Consider the following 23045-nt stretch of genomic DNA (forward strand, 5'->3'; position numbering starts at 1 on the left):
TGCCTATGCAGGAGAGATGTGAAGATGAGGGAGGGGAGGAGAAGGAGAGAGACCGAGAGAGAGAGAGAGAGAGAGAGAGAGAGAGAGAGGGAGGGAGAAAGTGCAGAGGCAGAAACAGAGAAGCAAAGAGCAGACACAGATAGGCTCAGAGAGAGACTCACGTGTTCAGGGAGACACACAATCAGACAAAAATTTTAGACGTAAGGCCAAAAGACCAAGGGGGACTGAACAGATGGAGACAGAAGGTGATAAGGTGCTGGGGAAAAAGCCAAAGACAATAATGAGACGGAGAGGAAAGAGACAGGATGATGGACAGTTGGAAACAGAGGAGGTGGTATCCACAGCAGAGATCAGAGGTGGGGGATCAGCCCAGAAAGAGACCTCGAGGCGGCCTGGCCCTCCTGAGCTTGGGGGAGGCCAGTTCAGGACCTGCTCTGAAAGCCAAGCATCCTTGGGCCCTGGGGTAGGCGCCCAGGCCTCAGCACCCCGGGCATCCACGTTCCAGGGGAGCGGAGACGACAGGCCTGGAGGTCTGGCTGGAGCTCATCTCTAGGCTGGGTGAAGAGGGCAGCTTGGTCCCTGTGTCCTAGTCAGGCCCTGGGGCCGAATCTTCTGCCAGACCTCATCTATAGGCACAGCTCTGGGCTGGGAGGGCAGGAAGACTTGCCGGGGGCTTCACCCCATTTTCAGAAAGAGAAGTAAGAAAGTTGGTTTCTCAGAGACCATCTGGAAAATGCTGACGCTCTCTGGGTGCATGTGAAGGGCACCGCTGGGGGGAGCAAGACTCCAGCCGCCTGGCCCAGCTCCTGGTTGAGTTGACAGAGGGATCCCTGAGCCCCTCGAGAGTCAACTGCGCAGCCGCCCAGCTACAGATGGAGCCTCACCCACCCCGGAGTTGGGATTGCTTGGCAGTGTGCCCTCCGTGTGCCCTGCTGGTGTTCAAGCTGCCTGCTGGGGTGACGGGCTTGGGGGGAGATGACCCACAAGGCTGCACTGGGGTGTGCAGACAGCTTGTTAAGACGCAGAAGAGAATGCTGGTTCCTGACAGCAGCAGGTGGTCAGCCAGGCTGGAGCTGTTCTCCCCACATCCGTTCTGGACGGGACCACAATTCTGGGAACGTCTCCTATGGCTTGCTTGCCTTTTCCTGGAGAGTTAATTGTGGGGAAGTGTTGGCTACTTCAGTGACTTCAAAGTTGGTTTTTTATTTATTTATTTTTAAATAGGAATTATTTCAATAAAATTTTGTATTTATTTATTTGGCTGTGCTGGGTCTTCGTTGCTGTGTGGGCTTTTGTTTAGTTGCAGCGAGCGGGGACTACTCTCTAGGTGCGGCGCATAGGCTTCTCATTGTGGTGGCTCCTCTTGCCGCAGAGCAGGGCTCTAGGGTGCGCGGGTTTCAGCAGTTGCGGCACGTGGGTTCGGCAGTTGTGGCTCCTGGGCTCTAGAGGGCAGGCTCGTAGTTGTGGTGCAGAGGCTCAGGTGCTCTGTAGCACATGGGATCTTCCCGGAGCAAGGACTGAACCCACATCTCCCGCCTTAGCAGGCAGATTCTTTACCACTGAGCTACCAGGGAAGCCCACTACATTGGTTTTTAAAGCGTGATTCCAGCGGACCCAAAGATGCGTGGCCAGGACTTGCTTTGAGAACTCTGCTCCTATTTCCCAAGACAGCTACACCCCCAGAACCAAGCAGCCTCCTCCTGGCTGTTCCCCATCACCTGAGTGGGCTGTCTGCTGGCCCACCCAGCTGAGAACCACCAGTTTTCAGGGCTAGTTCCAGAGCCTCTAGAAACCAGCCACAGAACGTGTGGGGCAGCTCCAGGAGGCCGGTCCCCACCTGGCTGTCCTTTATAAAGTGGTGAGACTTCCAGGGACAGAGAGACGAAACACACATCTGCTGGAGGACCTTCCGGCGGTCTCTCCCTTCCCCTGCTCCCCTCCTCTAGCACCGAGCTGCCCGTCTCAGTTATCCTGTGGACGCCTGTCTCCAGAAGCTTCCCCACCTCTTTGCAGCATCCTCGGTACCCAGGAGAACGAGTGCCCCCTACACCCCGGGAAACTTCCACACTGGCCGGTCTCATCTGAACCTCCACCCCAGGCCCAGAGGCGCCACACCCTCTCTTCACACTTCTCCTCTGCATGTGCAGGATATGAATTTTCAGAAGTCCACCAGGCTCCGGAGGTATAAATAGTTTATGTCATATCCGACTATTAAACATGATTTTAATCCCATTTGTGATGTCGGTTGCATAACTTGTAGGGGGGCAGCTTTGATGTAGCTGGCGGAACTGAGATCGCACTGAACAGATGTTACAGCTGAGAGTCTGTTAGAGTTTCCATCAGCAGCCGGCCTCCGCACGCGTGTGTGTGTGTGTGTGCGCGCGCGCGCGCTTGTGTGCACGCACGTTCAGGGGAAGTATTACATCCAGGAAGGGACGAGAAAGGAGAGAAACTCCATGACTCAGTATTTTATAGCACATCCATTTGAAGCTTGGCAGCTGGATGCAGAGTCCAGATGCAGCGAGACTTTGGGGGTGTTAAGCTTTCTCTCCCATTACTCAATCTGGGGGCTTTGTCTTCCGTTGGGTAACATCTAAAGACCAAGGGAAACAAACAACAAATGTGTTTTTGCTGAGTTTGGATGCTTCTTGGTTGACTGAGAAAATGAGCAGGTTTGCAAAGGCAGCTCTGATCCAGCCTGTGGTGTCCACAGTAAACAGCTGGATGCTTACTGAATGAACAAAGGGATGCGTGGGGGGGAGGGCGGAGAGCAGGAGGGAGGGTGCAGAGAGAGCCTGCTCTTTTGCTCAGCAGGCGTGAGTAGGCACCTTGGGGAGAGGGAGACGAGTGGATGCAGACCTCCCCTCCCTGTGGGTGCTGGGGGCACCGGGGAGGGGCAGTCGCACCCCCATGACAGGTGCTGGGTGCTGCGCTGGGGTCGCTGCCCGAATAACTTAACTGAATCCTTCCAGCCAGCGTATGAGCCAAGCACCGTTACCTCCACATTCAGATGAGGAAACTGAGGCACAGAGAGATTAAATAACCAGCCCAGCACCACTCAGTAAGTGGCAGAGCCAGAATTCCAAACAGGAAGGATGCTGCGGCTTTAACCACAACTCTGGACTGCCTTGGATGGGGCCCATCTAGGAAACCGGGCACCTGGATTCTCGGCTTCACCTTGACCTCATTCCTGCTGCCTCCCTCCTGGGGTGGCTGAGACATCCCTGGAAAGAAAACCAGTGAGGCCCAGAGACCTGGCAAGGCCGGCATCCTCCTCCGGGGCAGACTGTCGTCTGTGTGTCCTGGTAAATGCGCCATGGCATTAGTGCACGTTCAGAGGAATGTGCTTTAATAGTCGGTGGGGTGTTGTCATGATGATGGCTTTCTTGTTGACAGAGAGGTTCTGCTTTGTGACGCAGAAACATAGCTTCCCCCCAAGGCTCTCCTGCCAGGACCCAAGAGCTGACCCTGTGGGTTCTCCTGTGGGGGTTCTGTGGCTGGCACAGGCCTCCTGACCAGCTGGGCGGAGGGCGGGGGGCGAAGATGGAGGGACTGCACAGTGGCCACGACAGGCAGCCTGGCACAGGAGGCTCGGATGTCTGCGGCTCTCACGCTCATTCCTCCAGGATTTGGCTTGTGTCTGGAGAGACCTCTGATTCATGGTCAATCCCACGGCAAGAAGAGACCTTGGACATCACTCAGTCAGTGAGACTAGGAACCGGCGTCCCCAGGGTGACATGATCAACTCAGGCCCACACAGCTCATGGGTGGTAGAACCTTTCTGGGCTGTAGACTACCCCATCCACCCACATCTTGCTTTCTTTCCATAGTTGGGCCTGCAGCTTGATGCAATACCTGAGACACCTAAGAAGCAGGTGGGTGTGGACAGTGGGGCCTGGACTGGGGCAGGGGAGGGAGACATTCCTCCCAGGGTGACCTTGAACTTACACGACCTTTAAAGCGAGAGCCTCCCTCCCATCACCCTGGCCCTTGGCCTGCCCAGAGCCCTGGTGCTCCTGGCTCTCACTGGATGGGGAATGGAAGAGCCCTCTTCTTGGTGTGGATGGAGGTGGATAGGGGTTTAATAACTGGTGAAGATGGTGAATACAAAACCAAGGATCGAACCCATGCCTCCTGCAGTGGAAGTGGAGTCTTAACCACTGGACCGCCAGGGAATCCCCGGTGATGTATTTAAGGGGACTGTCACCCTCACCTGTGACAGTAAGAAGGATAAAACGGTCCTTCAGGCGCCCAGACAAACCCGCTAGTCCCTAGGATTGATGGACCCAGGTCCTGCCTCCAGCCGTCCTGCAGGGGCCTGGCCCTGGCCTGGCTCCTTCCCCTGACCTGTGCTCTGGGCAGGAGTGCCAGGTGGGCCCTGCCCCCGGCCAGGTCAGTACTCACGCTGGATGTCGATGGTGACCGAGGTCTCCTTCCCTCCGGGGATGGCTTTGTTCGTGGCTCGGCATACGATGCTCTGCCCGTTCTCCACATCGCCGGGGGAAATGAAGAGGGTGCTCACGATGCTCTCACGCTTGCCATCTCGGAGAAGGGTCTATGGGTCGGGTGGGGAGAAAGAAGGCCCCAGGTCACTCATCACTCATCCCTGGGACAGCTAGGCAGGTGAGGCAGGACACGCGCCAGCCTCGGAGAGGAGGGAGGAGCGCTGTGGACAGAGGTAGGTAGGTCAGCTCAGGACACCCAGGGGTGCCCATCTCCGTGCAGAGCCACAGGTCACGCTCGGCCCCCTGGCCCGGCTGAGCACCAGGCTTCAGGAAGAAAAAGGAACTGGAAAGTGACTTGCCAACCCAGACACAAAAGAAACCAGCTTGGGCTCAGTGGAAACCAGGTTGCCGGTGCTATGCAGAAATGAACTTGTAACCATTCTGCCTCTGGTCTGGGGGTGATTCTGGGTCTGTAGGGAGCGCTGAGACAGGGAACAGTCAGGCGCTGTGGCCCCAGGAATGATGCTGGGTGCAGAAGGGTGGCCAGCTGGGGGGTGGGGGGTAAAGGCCGGGCTAGGGTGGAGATGCGTGAAGAATCAGCACACACTGACCATTTCATTACTTTACCTGTATAAACTCTCTCAACTTTTCAATCATTTCACTACCAGACCTCACTGGAGCTCAGACTAAGCCACAGACATGACAGGTGCCATCGTCTTTCATTTAGCAGTGGAGAAAACAGGTGTGATCAGAGAGGCTGTGGAGCTTGATTAAACTCACTTCGAGTTGGTGGCAGCGATGTAAGTAACAGGATCCTGGAGTGTACTGAAGAGCATCCACCCAAATTCATGACCACCCCGAACCTCAGAATGTGAAACTATTTGGAAATGGGGCCTTCACAACTTAGTTAAGTAATTTTAGTAATTAGTTAAGGATCTTGAGACAAGATCACCCTGGATATAGCATGGGCCTTAAATTCAATGATGGGTGTCCTTGTAAAAAGAAGAAAAGACAGGGAGACACAGGAAGGAGGCCGTGGCAAGGAGGAGGCAGAAACGGGAATGATGCTGCCACAAGCTCAGGAAAGCCAGGAGCCCCTAGGACCTAGAAGAGGCTAGAAGATTCTCCCTGGGGCCTTTGGAAGAAGCACAACTCTGCCCACGCTTTGACTTCAGAGTTTTCGCCTCTACAAGTGTGAGCCAATACATTTTGGTTGTCTGAAGAACCAAGTTGTGGTACTTGGTTCCAGCAGCCCTAGAAACTAACGCAGGCCTAAAGATCCCCTGTCTTCCTCTTGACCACATGCTGATTCCTCATGGCAGCTGTTCTCCTTCATTGCCGGTACCCACTCCCCCCGCGGAGACTGCTTCCAGCTACTGCCCCATCAGTTTGGTACCCTGCACCCTTGACTCCCTGGGCCCACGAAGGTGGGTGCCCCCTGGGGAGGTGCAGTGGGCAGGAGGGCCATTTCAGTTTGGGGTAGGGGCTGGACTTTCTCAGTACACCCCAGGAAGGAACTTGATCTTATTTTCCCAAGATTGGAGCTGAGGAATAGATGGACAGACTCTACTTCCTCCAAACCTCCCTGAAAATAACCACAACATGGTCTCACAGGACCCTGGAAGGAAGGGAGCCTTGTCTCCCAAATAACTGAAGAGAAAACTGAGTTTAGAGTGAGCCAGGAGCTCATTGGGCAGGGCAGGGATTTGCATAGGAGAATGGCGAGCCCTGAGCCTCGACTTCCCCACGGCAGCTTCCTGAGGACCTGTAAGCCAGCCGGGTGGCGTGACCCCCTCTGCGAGGAGGTAACAGTTAGCAGATTAAGCAGCCACCCTTTATTAGTGACATGTAGGCAGCTGGGGGCTTCCCTAGTGGCTCAGCTCGTAAAGAATTCACCTGCAATGCAGGAGACCCTAGTTCGATTCCTTGGTTGGAAAGATCCCCTGGAGAAGGGATAAGCTGCCCACTCCAGTATTCTTGGGCTTCCATGGTGGCTCAGATGGTAAAGAATCCATCTGCAATGCAGGAGACCTGATCCCTGGGTTGGGAAGATTCCCTGGTGGAGGGCATGCCAACCCACTCCAGTATTCTTGCCTGGAAAATCCCTATGGATAGAGGAGGCTGGTGGGCTACAGTCCATGGGGTCTCAAAGAGTCGGATATGACAAGTGACTAAGCACAGCATCGCGCAGGCAGCTGGATCCCGACTCCGGGTCCTCAGTTCAGTGGCCTGCACCAGGGAAACAGGCCCGGAGCCTCCATCTAGGATAGCGCATCCCGCTGAAGACAAAACCAGACTCAGATGTGGAGACACTCACAGCTTTTCTCCCCTGCTGGAGGAAACAGCCCAGGCCCAGGCCTGCTCTCATCCATCTTCCTTCCTGGGACGAGGGGTGGGAAGGGGGAGGGTGGTCTCAGCCCTGCTGCAGAGGGATCCGGGGGAGCCTGGGGGAGGGCGTCATGGTCGGTTGCGGAGGCTGGAGGGCTGAGTGTCTGGAGCTCAGCCTCTGGCCCAGGGTGCTAATCTGGAGGCTGGTTCCAGGGGTGGGGTCAGAGTGGGCGTGGTGTCAACCGGCCCAGCCGGAACCTCTCCGCTGCACCCTAGTAACCGGCGGGCTCCTGGCTTTTCAGCAGACATCACGCGTCTATAAATAGCCAAGCGATAATAAGCACAATTTCCTGGATGAAAATAAGACCGCGGGGTTGGGGTAGGGGAGGTGGGGAGGAAGATCCTATTGTTCTTTCCCGCTTTTCTTTTCTTTACTTTTCCGTTGTGCTAACCAGGGACATTTACATAAATTTTAGTCTGCCAGGGTACCCTCGGATTGATCTGCTCGTGGGGTACTGGGGAGCAGGGCCATCTGGGTGCGGGTAGGAGGGGAGTCAAGGGCCCGAGCTCCTAATTAGGCCCCTGACTGCTGCCCGCTCCCCGCACCCAGAGTGCTCCTCGCCCGGAAAGATGATTAATGACATATTTACTGTGTCCGGGCGTGTGCTTTTCTGGGAAATAAAAATTCTGGTTCAAGTTGTTTGTTCCACCTAATTAGAGATGGGGAGATGTGTTCATTAAACCGGGGGAGGGCACAGCGTCCGCTCCCCAGGGGAGGACCCCTCCTAGCTCCGGTGGGGGGTGGTCTGTAAAGCTTTCATGGTGGTGGGGGGAGGGGGAGCCGAAGTCGGGGCAAAGAAGGAGCCTGGGTCTTCGCACCTGATTTCCCCCCCTTCCTTGTTCTTTCAGCATCTCCTCGCCTCTGCTTTCTTTCTCTTTTCTTTTCCTTCACGCCTGGCTTGTCAACCTCCCCCCTTCTCACATGCAAATGAAGCCCTGGGACCTCCAGGGTCCAGGTCTGGTAGACACTTTCTGATTTTGTGATTCCTGTCACAGCCCCCCTTTCCCTGTCCGCCTGCCCCCTTCTCCGGCTTCCCTCTCCTGAACTTGGCTCTGGGGACACACAGGGCCCCAGCACCCCCATCTCCTGCTTGAAAAACCTTCATTAGCACGCCCTCCCCCAGAGGGTAAGTGGGTTATTAGTGGTGAGTGGCTCATTTCTGGGGCCACCACCTCCAAGTCCTGGGGCAGCGCTCCCTGCAGCTTGGTGGGCACGAGTGTGACCCTTACAGCCCCTCCTGTGGGTCCCACCGGTGTCTGCAGATAGGGACCAGGAGTGGGCGTATATACCTCATCTGCTCAGGGGTGAACATGCCAAGCCAGGGGTCTTCCTGGGTGTGTGTCCACTGGCCTCTGACCCACCAGCTTTCATAGAGCTTTCCCCACTGTCCCATTGGCTTAGGGCTGATCTCTAGACCCTGCCTATCCTGCTCTGCTTCCTGTTTGTGCACCCCTCCCCATCGCTGATGGTAGGCACCTGGCACTCAGTCAACAGTGGTAGTTGGTGAGGGGGGTGCTGGGCTTTCCGGGGGGAGGAAGACTGCACCGCGTGTAAGGTTGTCCAGTGTGGGCCGCTGCGCCCAGGGCCTCAGCTGGGCAGTCTCCAAGGCCAGAGGTGACCACTGGTGAGGGAGGAAGGAGATTTGGAGGGAGCCTAGTGGGTGGGTGCCCCCGGCTTGGTGCTAAATCTGGGATGTTCATTGATATGCAAACAGCCTGGGAAGGGCTTGAGGGCCTGATTGCCTGGCAACAAGGCCCCCTCTACTCCCTCCTCACTCACCTCGCCCACCTGCTGTGTCCCTTAATTTTTCTTTTATTTTTTTTTATCATCTCTCTTTGCTTCCCCTTTTAAGGCTGCCTGGGGAATCCACCGGGGCTTGTTATCACTAAAGGCTGTCAGAGAAGGTGGAGATTTGGGTGGTGCTTTCTGCCTCTAGACCCTGTGTCCTCACGGTCAGACCCCTAGTTTTGCGTCCTGGGGCCAGGAGGGATGCTCTTCACAAAGAAGGCCAGGATGAGTGGCAGCTGGGTAGAGGCTCCAGGAGTCTAGGATGAACAGATGGGATGCAGGGGGTGGGGGATGCTACGGGGACGGGTGGGGACAGAGTGCAGAGCTGAGCCGCAGTGAGGGCCCTGAGAGGTGTTGTGCCAGAGAATTCGTATGTAGCTTGGGCTCTAAGTCTTGTGGTCCTGGTGGTGGTGGGTGGGCGCTCCTGGGGCAGGTAGCAGTCTGAAGTTGGAAGAAGCAGAGGCGCAGAGCTGGAAGGTCAGGGGCTTCAAGGCAGACATGTACACGTCTGTGGACATGCAAGGTCAAGCGACCCTCCCCCTGTCCACCGTTTCAGGGTCAAGGCCTCTACCTTCCACCTGGCGGCGGCTGCTGGGGAGCAGCAGATGGAGCAGGAACCTGCCTTTCAGGGAAGGCTTTTCTCTGGTCTCAGCACAAACTGTCTTCCTTCCTCTTTCACAACCTGTCCTGCCTCCCCGGGTCTGCCTTCCAGATGACCGCCACGTGGCCTCCATTCTGGTGCCAGGCCCAGAGAAGACGGCCTGAGGCTGGTGTCCAGGAAGAGAGGACTTGGAGAGATGGTTTTTCATCAACTCCCATGCTTCTGCAGCCAGACATCCGCTGGGAGCTGCGAGTGCTCACCCAGGCACCTGGGCCTCGAGGGCTCTGGCTGCCCTGGGTTCAGGGAGGGGGGTGGGGGCTGGCGGAGCACCCTTCCCCTGCAGGCCACACGGTGGCACAGCAAAACGAAACCTGGGCTTCTGAGCAACCTCTGGGTGGGGAGAGCAGGGTGGGGGAGACAGGGCTCTGGGAGGAAGGAGCCAAGGATGCTAGCGAATGTTTACAAAGCCCTGACTCTATGCCAGGTGCTTTACAGAGTACTTTCAATGCACTATTCTTTTTTGTTTTTTTGGCTGGGCTGGGTCTTCATTGCTGTGCATGGGGCTTTCTCTAGTTGCAGCGAGCAGAGGCTACTCTCTGCTGCGATGCTCAAATGCATTATTCCTCTTCAGTCTTGCAGCGATTGTAACAGGTGTCCATGTTACATTGACACCTGTTATGTCATAATACCTATTATCATCATCCCATTTTGCAGATGGGGAAACTGAGGCAGAGATCTGATGTTACCATGACTTGTGATGGAGCTTAGGTGTGAACCAGGTTTGTAGGACCCCCAAAGCCTGCTCTATGATGACACTAACACTCTCACACAGGAAATGCGCCGTGCAGATCCAGTGAGGGGAGGCAGTGATCCTAACAGCCATGCTTCCCTCTGCTCAATCAAGCCTCATGACCATCCTCTGAGGCAGGTGCCATTGGTCCCATTGTACAGATGGGGACCCTGAGGCACAGCAAGGTTAGCTAGCTTGCCCATAGCCACAGAGCTAGACGGTGGTGGAGCCTGGATACGGGCTTCCCAGCTGCCAGGCCCAGGGGCTTAACTACTCACCATGAAACAGACGCTGAGGCTTCAGCCTCGAGGGCTGTCAAGGTGGCCCCCTGGGATTTTTTCTGTAGACCTTGAATCCTACTTGACTGTTGCACATGTGTGTCCTCTCAGCCTCTCTCCCTGTCTGTTTCTGTCTCAGCTGCTCATGCCCCCGGCCTCTTCTCTTGCACAAACAAGAGATGTTTCTCCACCTTTGGGACATCACAAGTGCTGAGGTCAATGGCACCTGCACTCCTGGGGGAGAGGGGGCCGCAGAGGGCTGGGCTCTCACAGCCCCCAGGGCTGAGTCCATGGGAGCTGCGGGGCCGTCCATCCTTCTCCGTAAGCCCAAGTCACAGGTCTATAGCTTGTCAGAGCTGCCAGGCCCCTGACAGAGCAATATATATATATACTGCTGTGCCTCACGGTCCCCATCTGTACAAGGGGACCAATGGCACCTGCCTCAGAGGATGGTCATGAGGCTTGAATGAGCAGAGGGAAGCACGCCTGTTAGGATCACTGCCTCCCCTCACTGGATCTGCACAGCATATTTCCTGGGTGAGAGTGTTAGTGTCATCATAGAGCAGGTCTTGGGGGCCTACAAACCTGGTTCACACCTGAGCTCTCCCCATCTGCTATATATATATATATTCCCCCTAGATTTCATAGGGTGAAGCCCTGAACCTCCCTGGAGCATATTTGGACATGGGGCCTTTATGGAGGCAGTTTAGGTTGCACGCGTGCTAAGTCACCTTAGTCATGTCTGACACTGTGCGATTCTATGGACTGTAGCCCACCCGGGTTCTCTTTCCATGGGATTCTCCAGGCAAGAATACTAGAGTGGGTTGCCGTGCCCTCCTCCAGGGGATCTTCCTGACTCAAGGGTCCAACCCGTGTCTCTTGGATCTCCAGCTTTGGCAGGCAGGTTCTTTACCACAAGCGCCACCTGGGAAGCCCTTCAGCTCACAGCACCTTGTGTGAACTAGAGAAAAGCACCCCAGCAGGTAGGTACAGAAGGTTCAGGGCTGGTAAGGGATTATGGGCTGCATTCAGCCCTCCTTGACCCCTTTGCCAGGTCCCTGAGATAGGAAACACCTAAACAGCTTCAGCTGGCAGCCCTGGGAAGGTGGGCAGATTGAGCAAATGAGAATACAGACATCAGTTAAATTTGAATTTCAGTGAAACAATGAATAATCTTTAGTATAAGCATGGCCCATGCAATATTTGGAACATACTTACACTGAAAAGTTATTTGTTGTTCAGAATTGATGGTTTTGAACTGTGGTGCTGGAAAAGACTCTTGAGAGTCCCTTGGACTGCAAGGAGATCAAGCCAGTCAATCCTAAAGGAAATCAACCCTGAATATTCCTTGGAAGGACTGATGCTGAAGCTCCAATCCTTTGGCCACCTCATGCGAAGAAACGACTCATTGGAAAAGACCCTGAGCCTGGGAAAGATTGAGCGCAGAAGAAGGAGGCGACAGGACGAGATGGTTGGGTGGCATCATCAACTTAACGGACATGAGTTTGAGCAAACTCAGGGAGATAGTGAAGGACAGGGAAGCCTGGTGTGCTGCAGTCCATGGGGTCCCAAAGAGTCGGAAACGACTGAGCAACTCAACAACAAACCTGAGATTCACTTTTAACTGGACATCCTGTTTTTATCTGAAAACCCTCAGCTCTGGTCACCTCTGTCCCTGAGTTGCTTCCTCTGACCATACTCCATTCTTAGGGTTGTCACCACGCCCAGCAATTCCCCCAGGAAAGAGAGGAAGAGGAGGAGAGACAGAAAAGGTCGCATAAGTAGAGCCAGAGCCCTCGAGAGAAAAAGTGACAGAGAGACAGAGAAAAAGAAAGACACAGAGAGACAAAGAGCTAGGAGCCAAAGGCCACACGAAGTCATAGAGGCAGAGCAAGAGCTGCCAAGAGATGGGGAGAGCTGCCTCCTGCCCCCGTCTTCCTCCTCTCCTCCGCACTGCCCCCCCCAACCCCGCCTCACCTTGGAGTAGGTGGCTCCGTTGATCACCTCTCCCTTCCTCAGCCAGATGATGGAGGCAGCGGGCTTGGCATTGTCTGCATGGCAGGTGAGGTTGAGGGGGTCCCCAGCCCGCAGGCTGATCACAGGCCCCCCGAGGATCACCGGGTCGTCAGGCGGCACTGCGGGGGGAGAGAGAGGGGAGAGGTCAGGCTGAGGGCACCCCTACCCTCGGGCAAGGCTGAGTGGATTTTATGGAGCCGCTGACAAACAGTAATTATCATCCTTTAATAAAATGTATAATCCCCTTGTATTATAACAACAACAGTGATGACAGCAGTAATCCCGACACAGGCGTCGCGTGTTTATTTGCAGAGGACGCTCATGTCATCATCTCATTCTGCGCGGCAGCCTGCGAGGGGACAGGGCAGGCGTCATTAGCTGCGATTTGCAGATCGGAGAGCATGCCACTGCTGCCTGGATCCTATCCTTCTTTCTAACTTCTCTCTTTTAAAACAAAGCCCTGTCACATCTGTCATCTGATTTAATCCTCACCGCAGCCTTGCGAGGTAAACATCATTATCCCAATTACTCAGATCCGGAAACCGAGGCTCAGTGGGATTAAGTGACTTGCTCAAGGTCACACAGTGGCTGAGTGGAGGAGGCCAGGGCTGGAAGCAGGTCCCCCGACACTTGGAGCACCAGGCTGGCCGCTTCCCTCGCAGGAGACAGGTGATAGGCAAACTTTCGGGGCTGAGACAGAGTTCCAGAGAGCTGTGCAATCCTGGGCATCTCCTTTGGACCTGATTCTCCCAGAGCAGCTCCAACTCCCTCCTCCCAGAGCCAGAATGACTCTCTTCTGCTTGGTCCTTCCTCTCTATTTCACGGCTGTGGTCCCTGATGAGAGATGCGCGCTGCCAGGAGGAGAGTGACGCCTCCCACGGAGCCCAGCTCAGGGCCTGGTGCCTGGTGGAAGCTCCATAAACATTTGCTAAAGTGCAATCACGTCTCTGACCCCCGTGACAACCACGGGACGCTGCGTGGTCGCTGATAGTGATGGATGACTACTGTTTGGAGAAGGGGCCCAGAGCCTCTTCTGAGGTTCATGCTTGTGGACCTCAGGGTCCACAAGGGACTCGAGGGTCTCAGGCCCCTGCTGTGCCCTGCCTCTCCTTCCTGGACAAGCCGGAAGGGGCAGGGTGCTCCCTGGAGACCACCTGACCGGTCCCTGGTCTCCTCCCTGGGGAGGGGCTGGTCAGTCAGTTCTGCAGGCCTGAGGAGGGCTGAGCTGGGTGTTTGCTCAGTGAATGGATGACGGGGTCGTCAGGTGAGAGTTGAGGTCTTCACGCAAAAGGCCTTCTTTGTCCAGTCGTGAGAGGAAGTCCATCCTACCACTCGGGCCCTAAGTGAGCTTTTGCATCTCTGGGCTGAGGCAGCAGGCCCTGCTCGCTGCAGCGAGAGAAAGCCTGTGCTTAGCAATGAAGACCCAGCACAGCCATAAATAAACCAATCTTTAAAAGGAAAGAAAGAAACTCCTGGTGGCTCACACGGTTAAGAATCTGCCTGCAATGCAGGAGAACTGGGTTTGATCCCTGGGTTGGGAAGATCCCCTGGAGAAGGGAATGGCAACCCACTCCAGTATTTCTTGCCTGGAAGATCCCATGGACAGAGGAGCCTGGTGGGCTACAGTCTGTGGGGTTGCAAAGAGTTGGACGTGACTGAGCAACTAACACTCTCCCCTTCTTTCCAGGAGGCTCTGGGGCAGGTAAGTATCCTGAGATGCATGCCTTGAGCCAGTGTCCCTGCCTCTCCCTTCCTGGCCTCCAGGAAGCCTGGTTCAGAACAATGGCCTGGCCGATGCCAACCCTCAAGTTTCTATTGCTGAGGGGAAAAAAACGCTTCGGGCTTCCAAGTTGCTTTCATCAGCCTGAGGCCTCTACTGTGATCCTGGCCCAGGGAGGGAGATGGCCTCATTCAACCCTGCCCAACCTCCCAGGGGGCCCTGGCTGCAAGCAGATGGTGGGTATGGGCCGGACGATGAGGCCAGCCCCTCACCCCACCCTCCCCGTACCCCCTCATTAGTGCTGGAGGCCTCCGTGGTGCTCTGGGGCCAGAGAGCCGCAGGGAGGCGGATGAGGGCTTGCGGTAAGTGGGGGGTGGGTGTGACAGTGTGTGTGAGGGGATTTTATCTCTGTGCTCCACCCTTCCAGCAGGGCTGGCCTCCTGCTTCCTCCCTCTGTTGCCTCCCCTCGAGCCGCCCAGGATGGAGGCACTCAGACTGAGCTTGCTGGGGCCAGGGAAACTGGAAACGACCACCCGAAGCTTTGTAACAGCATCAGCACCTGGCCCGTCCTGTCTCCGAGGCCTCCCCAGGGTTGAGTCAAGGGGGTGGGATTGTGGAAATTGCCCTAAATCAGAGGCTCAAGTGGCAAGGCAGCCCCCTGTCCGGTTTTGTTTCCTCAGCCGTCTAATGTGAAGGTACACCAGGGGATCTCGAATGTTCCTTAGCACTGACCAGCCTTGGGCCCGAGACAGCGGTTCTCACTGCAGTTTACGATATTCCCAGAGAGATTTTAACGTCCTGTCACCAGGCCACACCCTGAGCAGCTGCAGCTCCATCTCAGGAGGTGGACCAGAGCATCGGGGCTTTTTAAGGCTCCTGGAGAAGGGACTTCCCTGGTGGTCCAGTGGTTAGGACTCCATGCTTCCCCTGCAGGGGGCATTGGTTCGATCCCTGGTCAGGGAACTAAGATCCCACAAGCCACGTGGTGCGACCAAAACCAAAAATAAATGCTCCCAGTGGGTTCTGCTGTGAGACCCGGTTTGAGAACAGGCTGTCTCTGGGCCTTTGCTCAGTGAGCCAGCCTGTGATGAAGGCGTGGAGATCGAGGAGGCCTTTCTAAAACGCAAGCACAGGGAGGCTGGACCTTTCCTTCCTGCGTCTCTGGTGCTGTGTTTGTAATGCTGGGTTAGAGGAGGCGAGAGGGGAGTGGGACTGTGTTGTGTGAGTGCGTAGGCATACTCGCGCTCACATACACACGCGCACACACACACCCTCAGAATGGGCCCTGATTACATCTTCCCGAATAAGTGGTTATCACGCCGGTTATTCATGTAACCATGCATTATTGATCGGCCTTCGCCTCGGTGCACACCAGATGGGGTAGGAGGGGGTGCGGATGGGGCTGGGGTGGGCGAGGCTGGTGGGGGATTAGGGGGGGAGGCTTGGGGGCAGCGGGCTGAATAGAAATCAACAGTCCTTCTTGGCAGCTGTGGCTCCCGATGGGAGGGGACCTCTCGTTACCTCCTCATTCAGACCCGGCCTGGAGCTGGGGGGCCAGGCGGGGAGAAAGTCTCGAGCAGCCGGAGCCTGGAGATGCATTATTCATCCACCCCCCTCCTCCCAGGATTGGTTATTATCCTGAACCACTGTAGAGCTTGGTCTCCTAATTTTTAATCACAGGGAAGGTGGAAGCGTTAGCCTTTTGTGATTAATCCGGAGATAAAAATAGTTGACTGTTGTGGTGTTGAGCTTGTTGTCAGTCAGGGAAAACTCATTAACTGTTGGGTGACTGAGGCCTGGGAGGACCTGATGGAACCCAGGCTGAGCTGGTGCCCGGAGCTGGAAGTCAGCCCCGGGGGTCACACCCTGCCTGGGACGGGGGCTGGCTCCCGGGTGCTGCTTACAGAACGGACACATCATATGAATTCCGCAGTCCTGGGCTGGCTCTGCCATTTATTCACCTGTCTTCCAGGATTCTGGCAGGTGACTGGGGGCCTTCCTCCTTCCTCTGCCCTTCTCTGGCCACCCGCCCTGTAGATGGTACCGCTTGCATCTCCCTGTGTGGGAGGGAGCGCCGGAGGACCTTCTCCCAGCTCTGCTGCCCAGGACGAGGGGGGCTCGAGCAGAGAGGCCAGACAGCACACACATGGTTGGTCACTCAGTTGTGTCCGACTCTTTGTGACCCCATGGACTGTAGCCCGCCAGGCTCTTCTGTCCATGGGATTCTCCAGGCAAGAATACTGGGATGGGTTTTCATGTCCTCCTCCAGGGGATCTTCCTGACCCAGGGATCGAACCCATGTCTCTTGAATCTCCTGCATTGGCAGGCTGGTTCTTTACCACTAGCAACACCTGTCCTGCTCACTGGACACTGGATTTAAAGATATTGTGTTGATTTAGGTTTTTCTATAGGATCATATAAGAAACTCAAACACACTTTTTTGACCAACGTGTAGACCCTAGCATGAATGTGTTTCATAGCAGGTTCCTTTGCACGGGCAGTTCTTTAACTTGAGATGCTGGAATTGCTTCTCCTGGATCAGTCTTACTCAGCCTTGCAGATTTAGCTAAGGGGTTACTGAGTCCATAGAGAAGATCCCTTGGAGGAGGGCATGGCAAACCCATCCCAGAATTCTTGCCTGCAGAATCCCATGGACAGAGGAGCCTGGTGGGCTACAGTCCATGGGGTCACAGAGTCAGACATGAATGAGTACGATGCATGGAGGGCCCAGTCCATGAGCTCTTTCTGAATTTCCTGGTTGAACCAAGTGACTGTTGTCTATGATCCCATAGCATCCTGGATATCATTCTCTCTCAGTATCCCACCTCTTCTATGGAAACGGTGCGGATGTGTTTGTCTCTCCCTAGACGGCAGCCTCCTTCATCCTGGTCCTCGTCACCTGGGAGAGCACCTGCTGATCCAGGGTGGTTTCACACATGTTTGCTGAGCAGAACCTGGCTCGAGTCCACCCCTTTAAAGCGGTGCGATGTGTGCACAGAGTTATATAATTTGACAACCTTCGCCTTCTTATCTGGAAAGTGAGGCAATAAAGATACCTGTGGGTTGTCGTCGGATTACCTTTATGATATGAAGAATGAAGGGGGAGCTTGATAAGGGCTAGATAAATATTGAGGATCAGATCCAGTTTTTGAGAACAATATTTAGTTTTGTTTCTGCAGATGACACTGGGCCAAGGGACCTCTTGTTTTATTTTCAAAATAAAACCAAGTATCCTTCGAAACTGGAGAAGGAAATGGCAACCCACTTCCAGTATTCTTGCCTGGGAAATCCCACAGACAGAGGAGCCTGGTAGGCTACAGTCCATGAGGTGACAAAGAGTCAGACATTAGTGAACACATACATACACATCCTTCTAAACAGCTGCTATTAGGACTTCCATTTTATAGATTAGGAAACTAGGGCTCCAAGAGAGCAAATGACTTTGCTAAATAACACAACAGGTAAGGGCTGGGTTACACTCTACCAGCATCAGAGCAGCATACAGACCTGCCCGTGAAAGTGGAACTCTGGTCAACCCTCTTGCCTGGGTCCTGGCTCTTTATCCCAATGCATTCAGACCCTGCATTCCCGTCCCCCAGCCTGACTTCAGAGGGCTCAAAGGAGCATCGGCCTGGCTCCCAGTGTGTGCTGGAGAGATGTCTGCTAAGGGAGGGGAGGAAGGTTTCTGCCACTAACATCCCGCTTTGCTCACTTTTTCCATTCTACCCTGTCGTCGGGTTCTGAGCCCCATGTGATCTCTGCAGCCAGCGGCCTCGAGCACATCGACGTGCCACCTGATGGCCAAAGTGTGGAACCACAGACTGTGAAGATAGGACTGAGATGTGCCCGTTTTTAAGAGTCAGCTTCTCAGGGCCAGCAGGCATTCGGAAAATCCACGCTGAGTACCTACCGTGCACCTGGCCCTGTTTGAAGCAGCAGGGACGCAAAACTCTTGGCTAAGTGGAGTTTATATTCCAGTGGAAGAGACAGACAATAAACGGATAAATACACAATACAGCAAGTCCTCTACGTACGAACCTTCAAGTTGAGAACTTTGAAAGATGTGAACGTGCATCGGGATCCAGCAAGGAGCCGGAACCTGGGCCGTCAGCATCAGGAGTGAGTGACATTGCGGCCTCTCCTCCGTCTCCTACTGCTGACGACCCTTCAGCCCCACCATCTCCCACCTCTTCTCCCTCCTCCCGCCAGTAACTCTTCTTGTCTGTTCCCTTGAGGCCAGCCTCTGTGTGCAGGGGTGATCTGCTACCCTGCCTGCTTGGCTCTCCTCCTCTCCCCTCCCCACACTCTGCTCACGAGAGTAGGGCCATCACACTAGAAAGATGCAAGGGCATGAGTGTGCCCACCTGACCCCGAGTGATCATCTCAGCTGGGTACGGCCACATCAGTGACTCGTAGAATCATTACGTGTGCGAAGGCTAACGGATACGCTCAGTAATCTACTGTCTGGTGAGTTCCTGAAAGACTGCCCAGAGCTCTGGGCTCCTGAAGTCGCCCCAGCACTGGGTCCTCAGCAGCGAATCTGTCTGCTCCACCCCAACCCTTTCGACCTCCCTGATGGCCGGTGACTGGCTCCATCTCTGCTTCTCAGTGTCCACTGCGCCCCGCTGCTCCAGGGTGAAAGCCAGTTCCTCCGCATGGAGCCCAGCCAAGGCTTTCTTCAGCTAGGCCTTCTCTCTTCGGCTTCCTCCCGTGCTTTCGCTGGACGGGTCTGTTCACCTGTCTGCAAGGATACTCTGGCCTTTACAACGACAAGCTTTGTGAAGTTCCCTCTGCTGACAGTGTCTTCATCCTGAGATGTAACTGCCTGAGATCCTGTCCTCTCCCCAGCCCAAAGGCCACTTTGCCTGGTTAGCTTTGGTCATTCTTTTTATCTTATTTTTCTTGGCCACACCGTGCAACATGTGGGATCTTAAGTTTCCCGACCAGGAATTGATCCCACACCCCCTGCATTGGAAGCACAGAGTCTTAACCACTGGACCACCAGGGAAGTCCGGGTCATTATTTTCTATCACCTCCTCCAGGAAGCCCTCTCTCAAGCTCAGCCCCAGCCTTAAGACCATGTGCTACCTCCATGAGCTTATGTGGCTCTTGGTGCCATTGGCCATCCCACAGCTGTGAGCTCTTTGAGGGCTGGTTCCTGCTGGATTCTTCTTTCTACCCCTATACTCAGTACTGAGTGCAGCTCAGAGCAAGCCTCAATACATCTTGGTTGACTAGTGCCTTGCCTGACCCCACTGAGCAGGAGGTAAATGTCCACACTCCCTTAGCACCAGGCTTTTGTGCTGGCACCCACTGCAGTCCTTGAGACGCTAATCTGTAGAACCTGTTTCAGGTTCCCAATAGCTCCACATGAGGGGTCTTAATGCATCTTTGCATTTATACCACCTGCTAGGATATTACCTTGGATGTACCGATGGTAATATGAAAACAACGACGATGACAAATAGTAATAATGTAGATGATAGCTAACATTGCTATAGAGCTTACAACACTTTCAGAACTCTTCCAGTGCTCCAAAAGTCATCATTTAATCCTTTCAACAGCGCCATACAAAGTATGTGTGTGTGTTTAGCCTCTCAGACGTGTCTGACTCTTTGCAACCCCCATGGACTGTAGCCTGCCAGGCTCTGTCCATGGAATTTTCCAGGCAAGAATACTGGAGTGGGTTGCCATTTCCTCCTCCAGGGGATCTTTCTGACCCAAGGATCGAATCCGTGACTTCTGTGTGTCCAGCATTGGCAAGCCAATTCTTTAACGCTAGCACCACCTGGGAAGCCTTGTACAAGGTAGACACACTTACGTGTAGTTTAGAGATGAGGAAACAGAGGCACAGAGGGGTCAAGTTACTTGCCCAGCGTCACACAGCCAGTAAGCAGCGGAGTTTGGAGACGTATGGGGTTGCCAGATTTAGTACATAAAAGTACCGAGCATCCAGATAAGTTAGAATTTCAGATAAGCCACAGATAATTTTTAGTATGTTTATTTGAGGTTCAAATATAACCAGGCATCCTATATTTTCTCTGGCAATCCTATACATGGGTTTATTAGATAGATGTAATTTACTAAATGTAGGTATCTTTGGGCTTCCCTAAGTGGCTCAGATGGTAAAGAATCTGCCTGCAATGTGGGAGACCTAGGTTCGGTTCCTGGGTTTGGAAGATCCCCTGGAGGAGGGCATGGCAATCCACTCCAGTATTCTTGCCTGAGAATCCCCATGAACAGAGGAGCCTCGTGTCCAAATCATAAGGAGCTGACTGAATAGGATTCACAGTTCTCCATGGGAAGAACCCACACCACTGCTAACGTTCAAAACAGGGGGCGATGTCTTGGGAAAATCAAGGACCCAGAATTCTGCTGTCAGAATCAGCCGCCTGCCCATTAGAACCTCAAAAGACTGGCGGGCTACAGTCCATGGGGTTGCAAAGATCTGGATAGGATTGAGCACACACACAGTACAGGTGTCTTTACCTCCTCTTTGGACCCTCCCCACTCAGTCAGGTCTGCGTAAAGGAGATTTGGGTAGGATGCAAATAGGGTCTTTCTAAGGTACGTCATCCATGGATGCGGCACCATCTCCCAGATACTTTTCCTGGGAGGTTGGAGGCAGAGGGACCAGAGGAGAGGGGTCTGGAGGCTGTGTTTTAGCTCCGGCCCTGCCCTAAGCCTGGGGGTGCCTGGACTAGCTGAGCTCAGGGAACCTTGACCCTAGTGACCTGCAAAGGTCAGGACACAGGAAAGCCTGCCTCTCACCCACAGCTCTCGACAAGCGGGGAAAAGACGGGAGGCAGGTGCCTTGCTCGGCTCCTGGCCACCTGATGGTGGGCAGGTACTTCATTCTCTGGGCAAGATAGCGTGGATGGCATAGATATGACAGTCTCTATTTCACAGGGCCGGGTGCTGATGACCTGGGTGAACACGAGCGCCTTGTCCCAGAGCTCAGTACCATACAGGGACTCAGCCCTTGTTAGCTGCCCACGGGATCACTGTCTGCTCAGCAAGTCACTCCACGTGGACACAGAGCAGCGATTGCATGTGAAATCACAGTTTCAACCTTTTGTTCTGCTGCCTCCTTCTTCTGCACCCCAGCCTCGGCTCCCTAGACGAGGTCAGCACCTCGCCTCAAAGCAACGACAGCACCCAGGGGATGAGGAGGGGTAAGAGGGCAGGGCCCGGGAGCAGGGGTGCGGGCAGGGACACAGATGCCTCAGGGACAAAGTCGAACAAAGTCACTTGTCTCCCCCTCAAATCAGGCAGGGTGTGCACTCTTTCCTTCCGATTAAACCCTGAAAGGGACGGAGCCGTCTCATCAGCGAGGACCTGCTGTTGAGGAGACGGATGCTCATTAATCCCGAGCAAACAAATGAGTCACAGGATGTGTGCCAAGCAGGGGGGTGGGGTGAGAGAGCAGGAGGGCGCAGACAGCGGCTCCATGCAGCAGAGGGAGGGTGTGTGTGTGCGCATGCGTGTGTGCCTGTGTGTGTACATGTGCCTGTGTGTGCTTGTGTGTGTGCCTGCATGTGTGTCTGTGTGTGTACACCTGTGTCTGTGTGTACATGTGCCTGTGTGTGCTTGTGTGTGTGCCCGTGTGTCCATGTGTGTGTACACCTGTGCCTGTGTGTACATGTGCCTGTGTGTGCTTGTGTGTGCCTGCATGTGTGTCTCTGTGTGTACACCTGTGTGTGTGTGTACATGTGCCTGTGTGTGCTTGGTGTGTGCCTGCATGTGTGTCTGTGTGTGTACACCTGTGTCTGTGTGTACATGTGCCTGTGTGTGCTTGTGTGTGTGCCCGTGTGTCCATGTGTGTGTACACCTGTGCCTGTGTGTACATGTGCCTGTGTGTGCTTGTGTGTGCCTGCATGTGTGTCTCTGTGTGTACACCTGTGTGTGTGTGTACATGTGCCTGTATGTCCTTGTGTGTGTGCCTGCATGTGTGTCTGTGTGTGTACACCTGTGTCTGTGTGTACATGTGCCTGTGTGTGCTTGTGTGTGTGCCTGCATGTGTGTCTGTGTGTGTACACCTGTGTCTCTGTGTGTGTGTACATGTGCCTGTGTGTGCTTGTGTGTGTGCCTGCATGTGTGTCTCTGTGTGTATACACCTGTGTGTGCTTGTGTGTGTGTGTGTACATGTGCCTGTGTGTGCTTGGTGTGTGCCTGCATGTGTGTCTCTGTGTGTACACCTGTGTGTGTGTGTACATGTGCCTGTGTGTGCTTGGTGTGTGCCTGCATGTGTGTCTGTGTGTGTACACCTGTGTCTGTGTCTGTGTGTGTATATGTGCCTGTGTGTGCTTGTGTGTGTGCCTGTTTGTCTGTGTGTGTACACCTGTGTCTGTGTGTACATGTGCCTGTGTGTGCTTGTGTGTGTGCCTGCAGGTGTATCTGTGTGTGTACACCTGTGTCTGTGTGTACATGTGCCTGTGTGTGCTTGTGTGTGTGCCTGCAGGTGTATCTGTGTGTGTACACCTGTGTCTGTGTCTGTGTGTGTATATGTGCCTGTGTGTGCTTGTGCGTGTGCCTGTTTGTCTGTGTGTGTACACCTGTGTCTGTGTGTGTGTGTTCATGTGCCTGTGTCTACTTGTGTGTGTGCCTGTTTGTCTGTGTGTGTTCTATGTGTCTGTGCCTGTGTGTGTGTTCACAGCAGGGGCTGACATGTAATGGTGTGTCGAGGGCAGGTGTGGGGGCACATGGGACCCTGGGGACAGGTGCGGGGGGACATCCCTCAATCCCTCAGGCCACCTGGGAGGTGGGTTGTCCTGAGGAGGAAGGGACTTCTCCCGCTCCAGCTTGGCTCCTGTGCAGATGGCCGTAGCAGGGAGTGAATGCCTTTCTCAGGCCCGTGTCTACCTTGCAACATTGCCCAAATTTCTCTAGCTGGCGCTAACCTTAACTTGAGTTTGGGCTTCTCCTGCTCCACCTAGCTGGGTCTGGGGTGGGGGAAGTCTGGCATGGTGGAGCAGTTGCTATATACTGGTTTAAATCTTACAGTGATCTCGTGGCAGT

General features: G+C 54.5%; 1 protein-coding gene across 1 annotated transcript in view; it reads right to left on the reverse strand.

Annotated features, from left to right (window-relative positions):
- Window positions 1-23045, reverse strand: part of KIRREL3 (kirre like nephrin family adhesion molecule 3) — a 595366-nt gene that overhangs the window by 28942 nt on the left and 543379 nt on the right. Inside the window, exons 5-6 of the mRNA XM_065937390.1 lie at window positions 12269-12426; window positions 4405-4555 (exon numbers count right to left, since the gene is read on the reverse strand). Of these exons, the coding sequence (XP_065793462.1) occupies window positions 4405-4555; window positions 12269-12426 (309 nt within the window). The remainder of the gene's footprint in view (window positions 1-4404; window positions 4556-12268; window positions 12427-23045) is intronic.

This window comes from Muntiacus reevesi, chromosome 5, assembly GCF_963930625.1.
Source record: "Muntiacus reevesi chromosome 5, mMunRee1.1, whole genome shotgun sequence".
Lineage (NCBI taxonomy): Eukaryota > Metazoa > Chordata > Mammalia > Artiodactyla > Cervidae > Muntiacus > Muntiacus reevesi.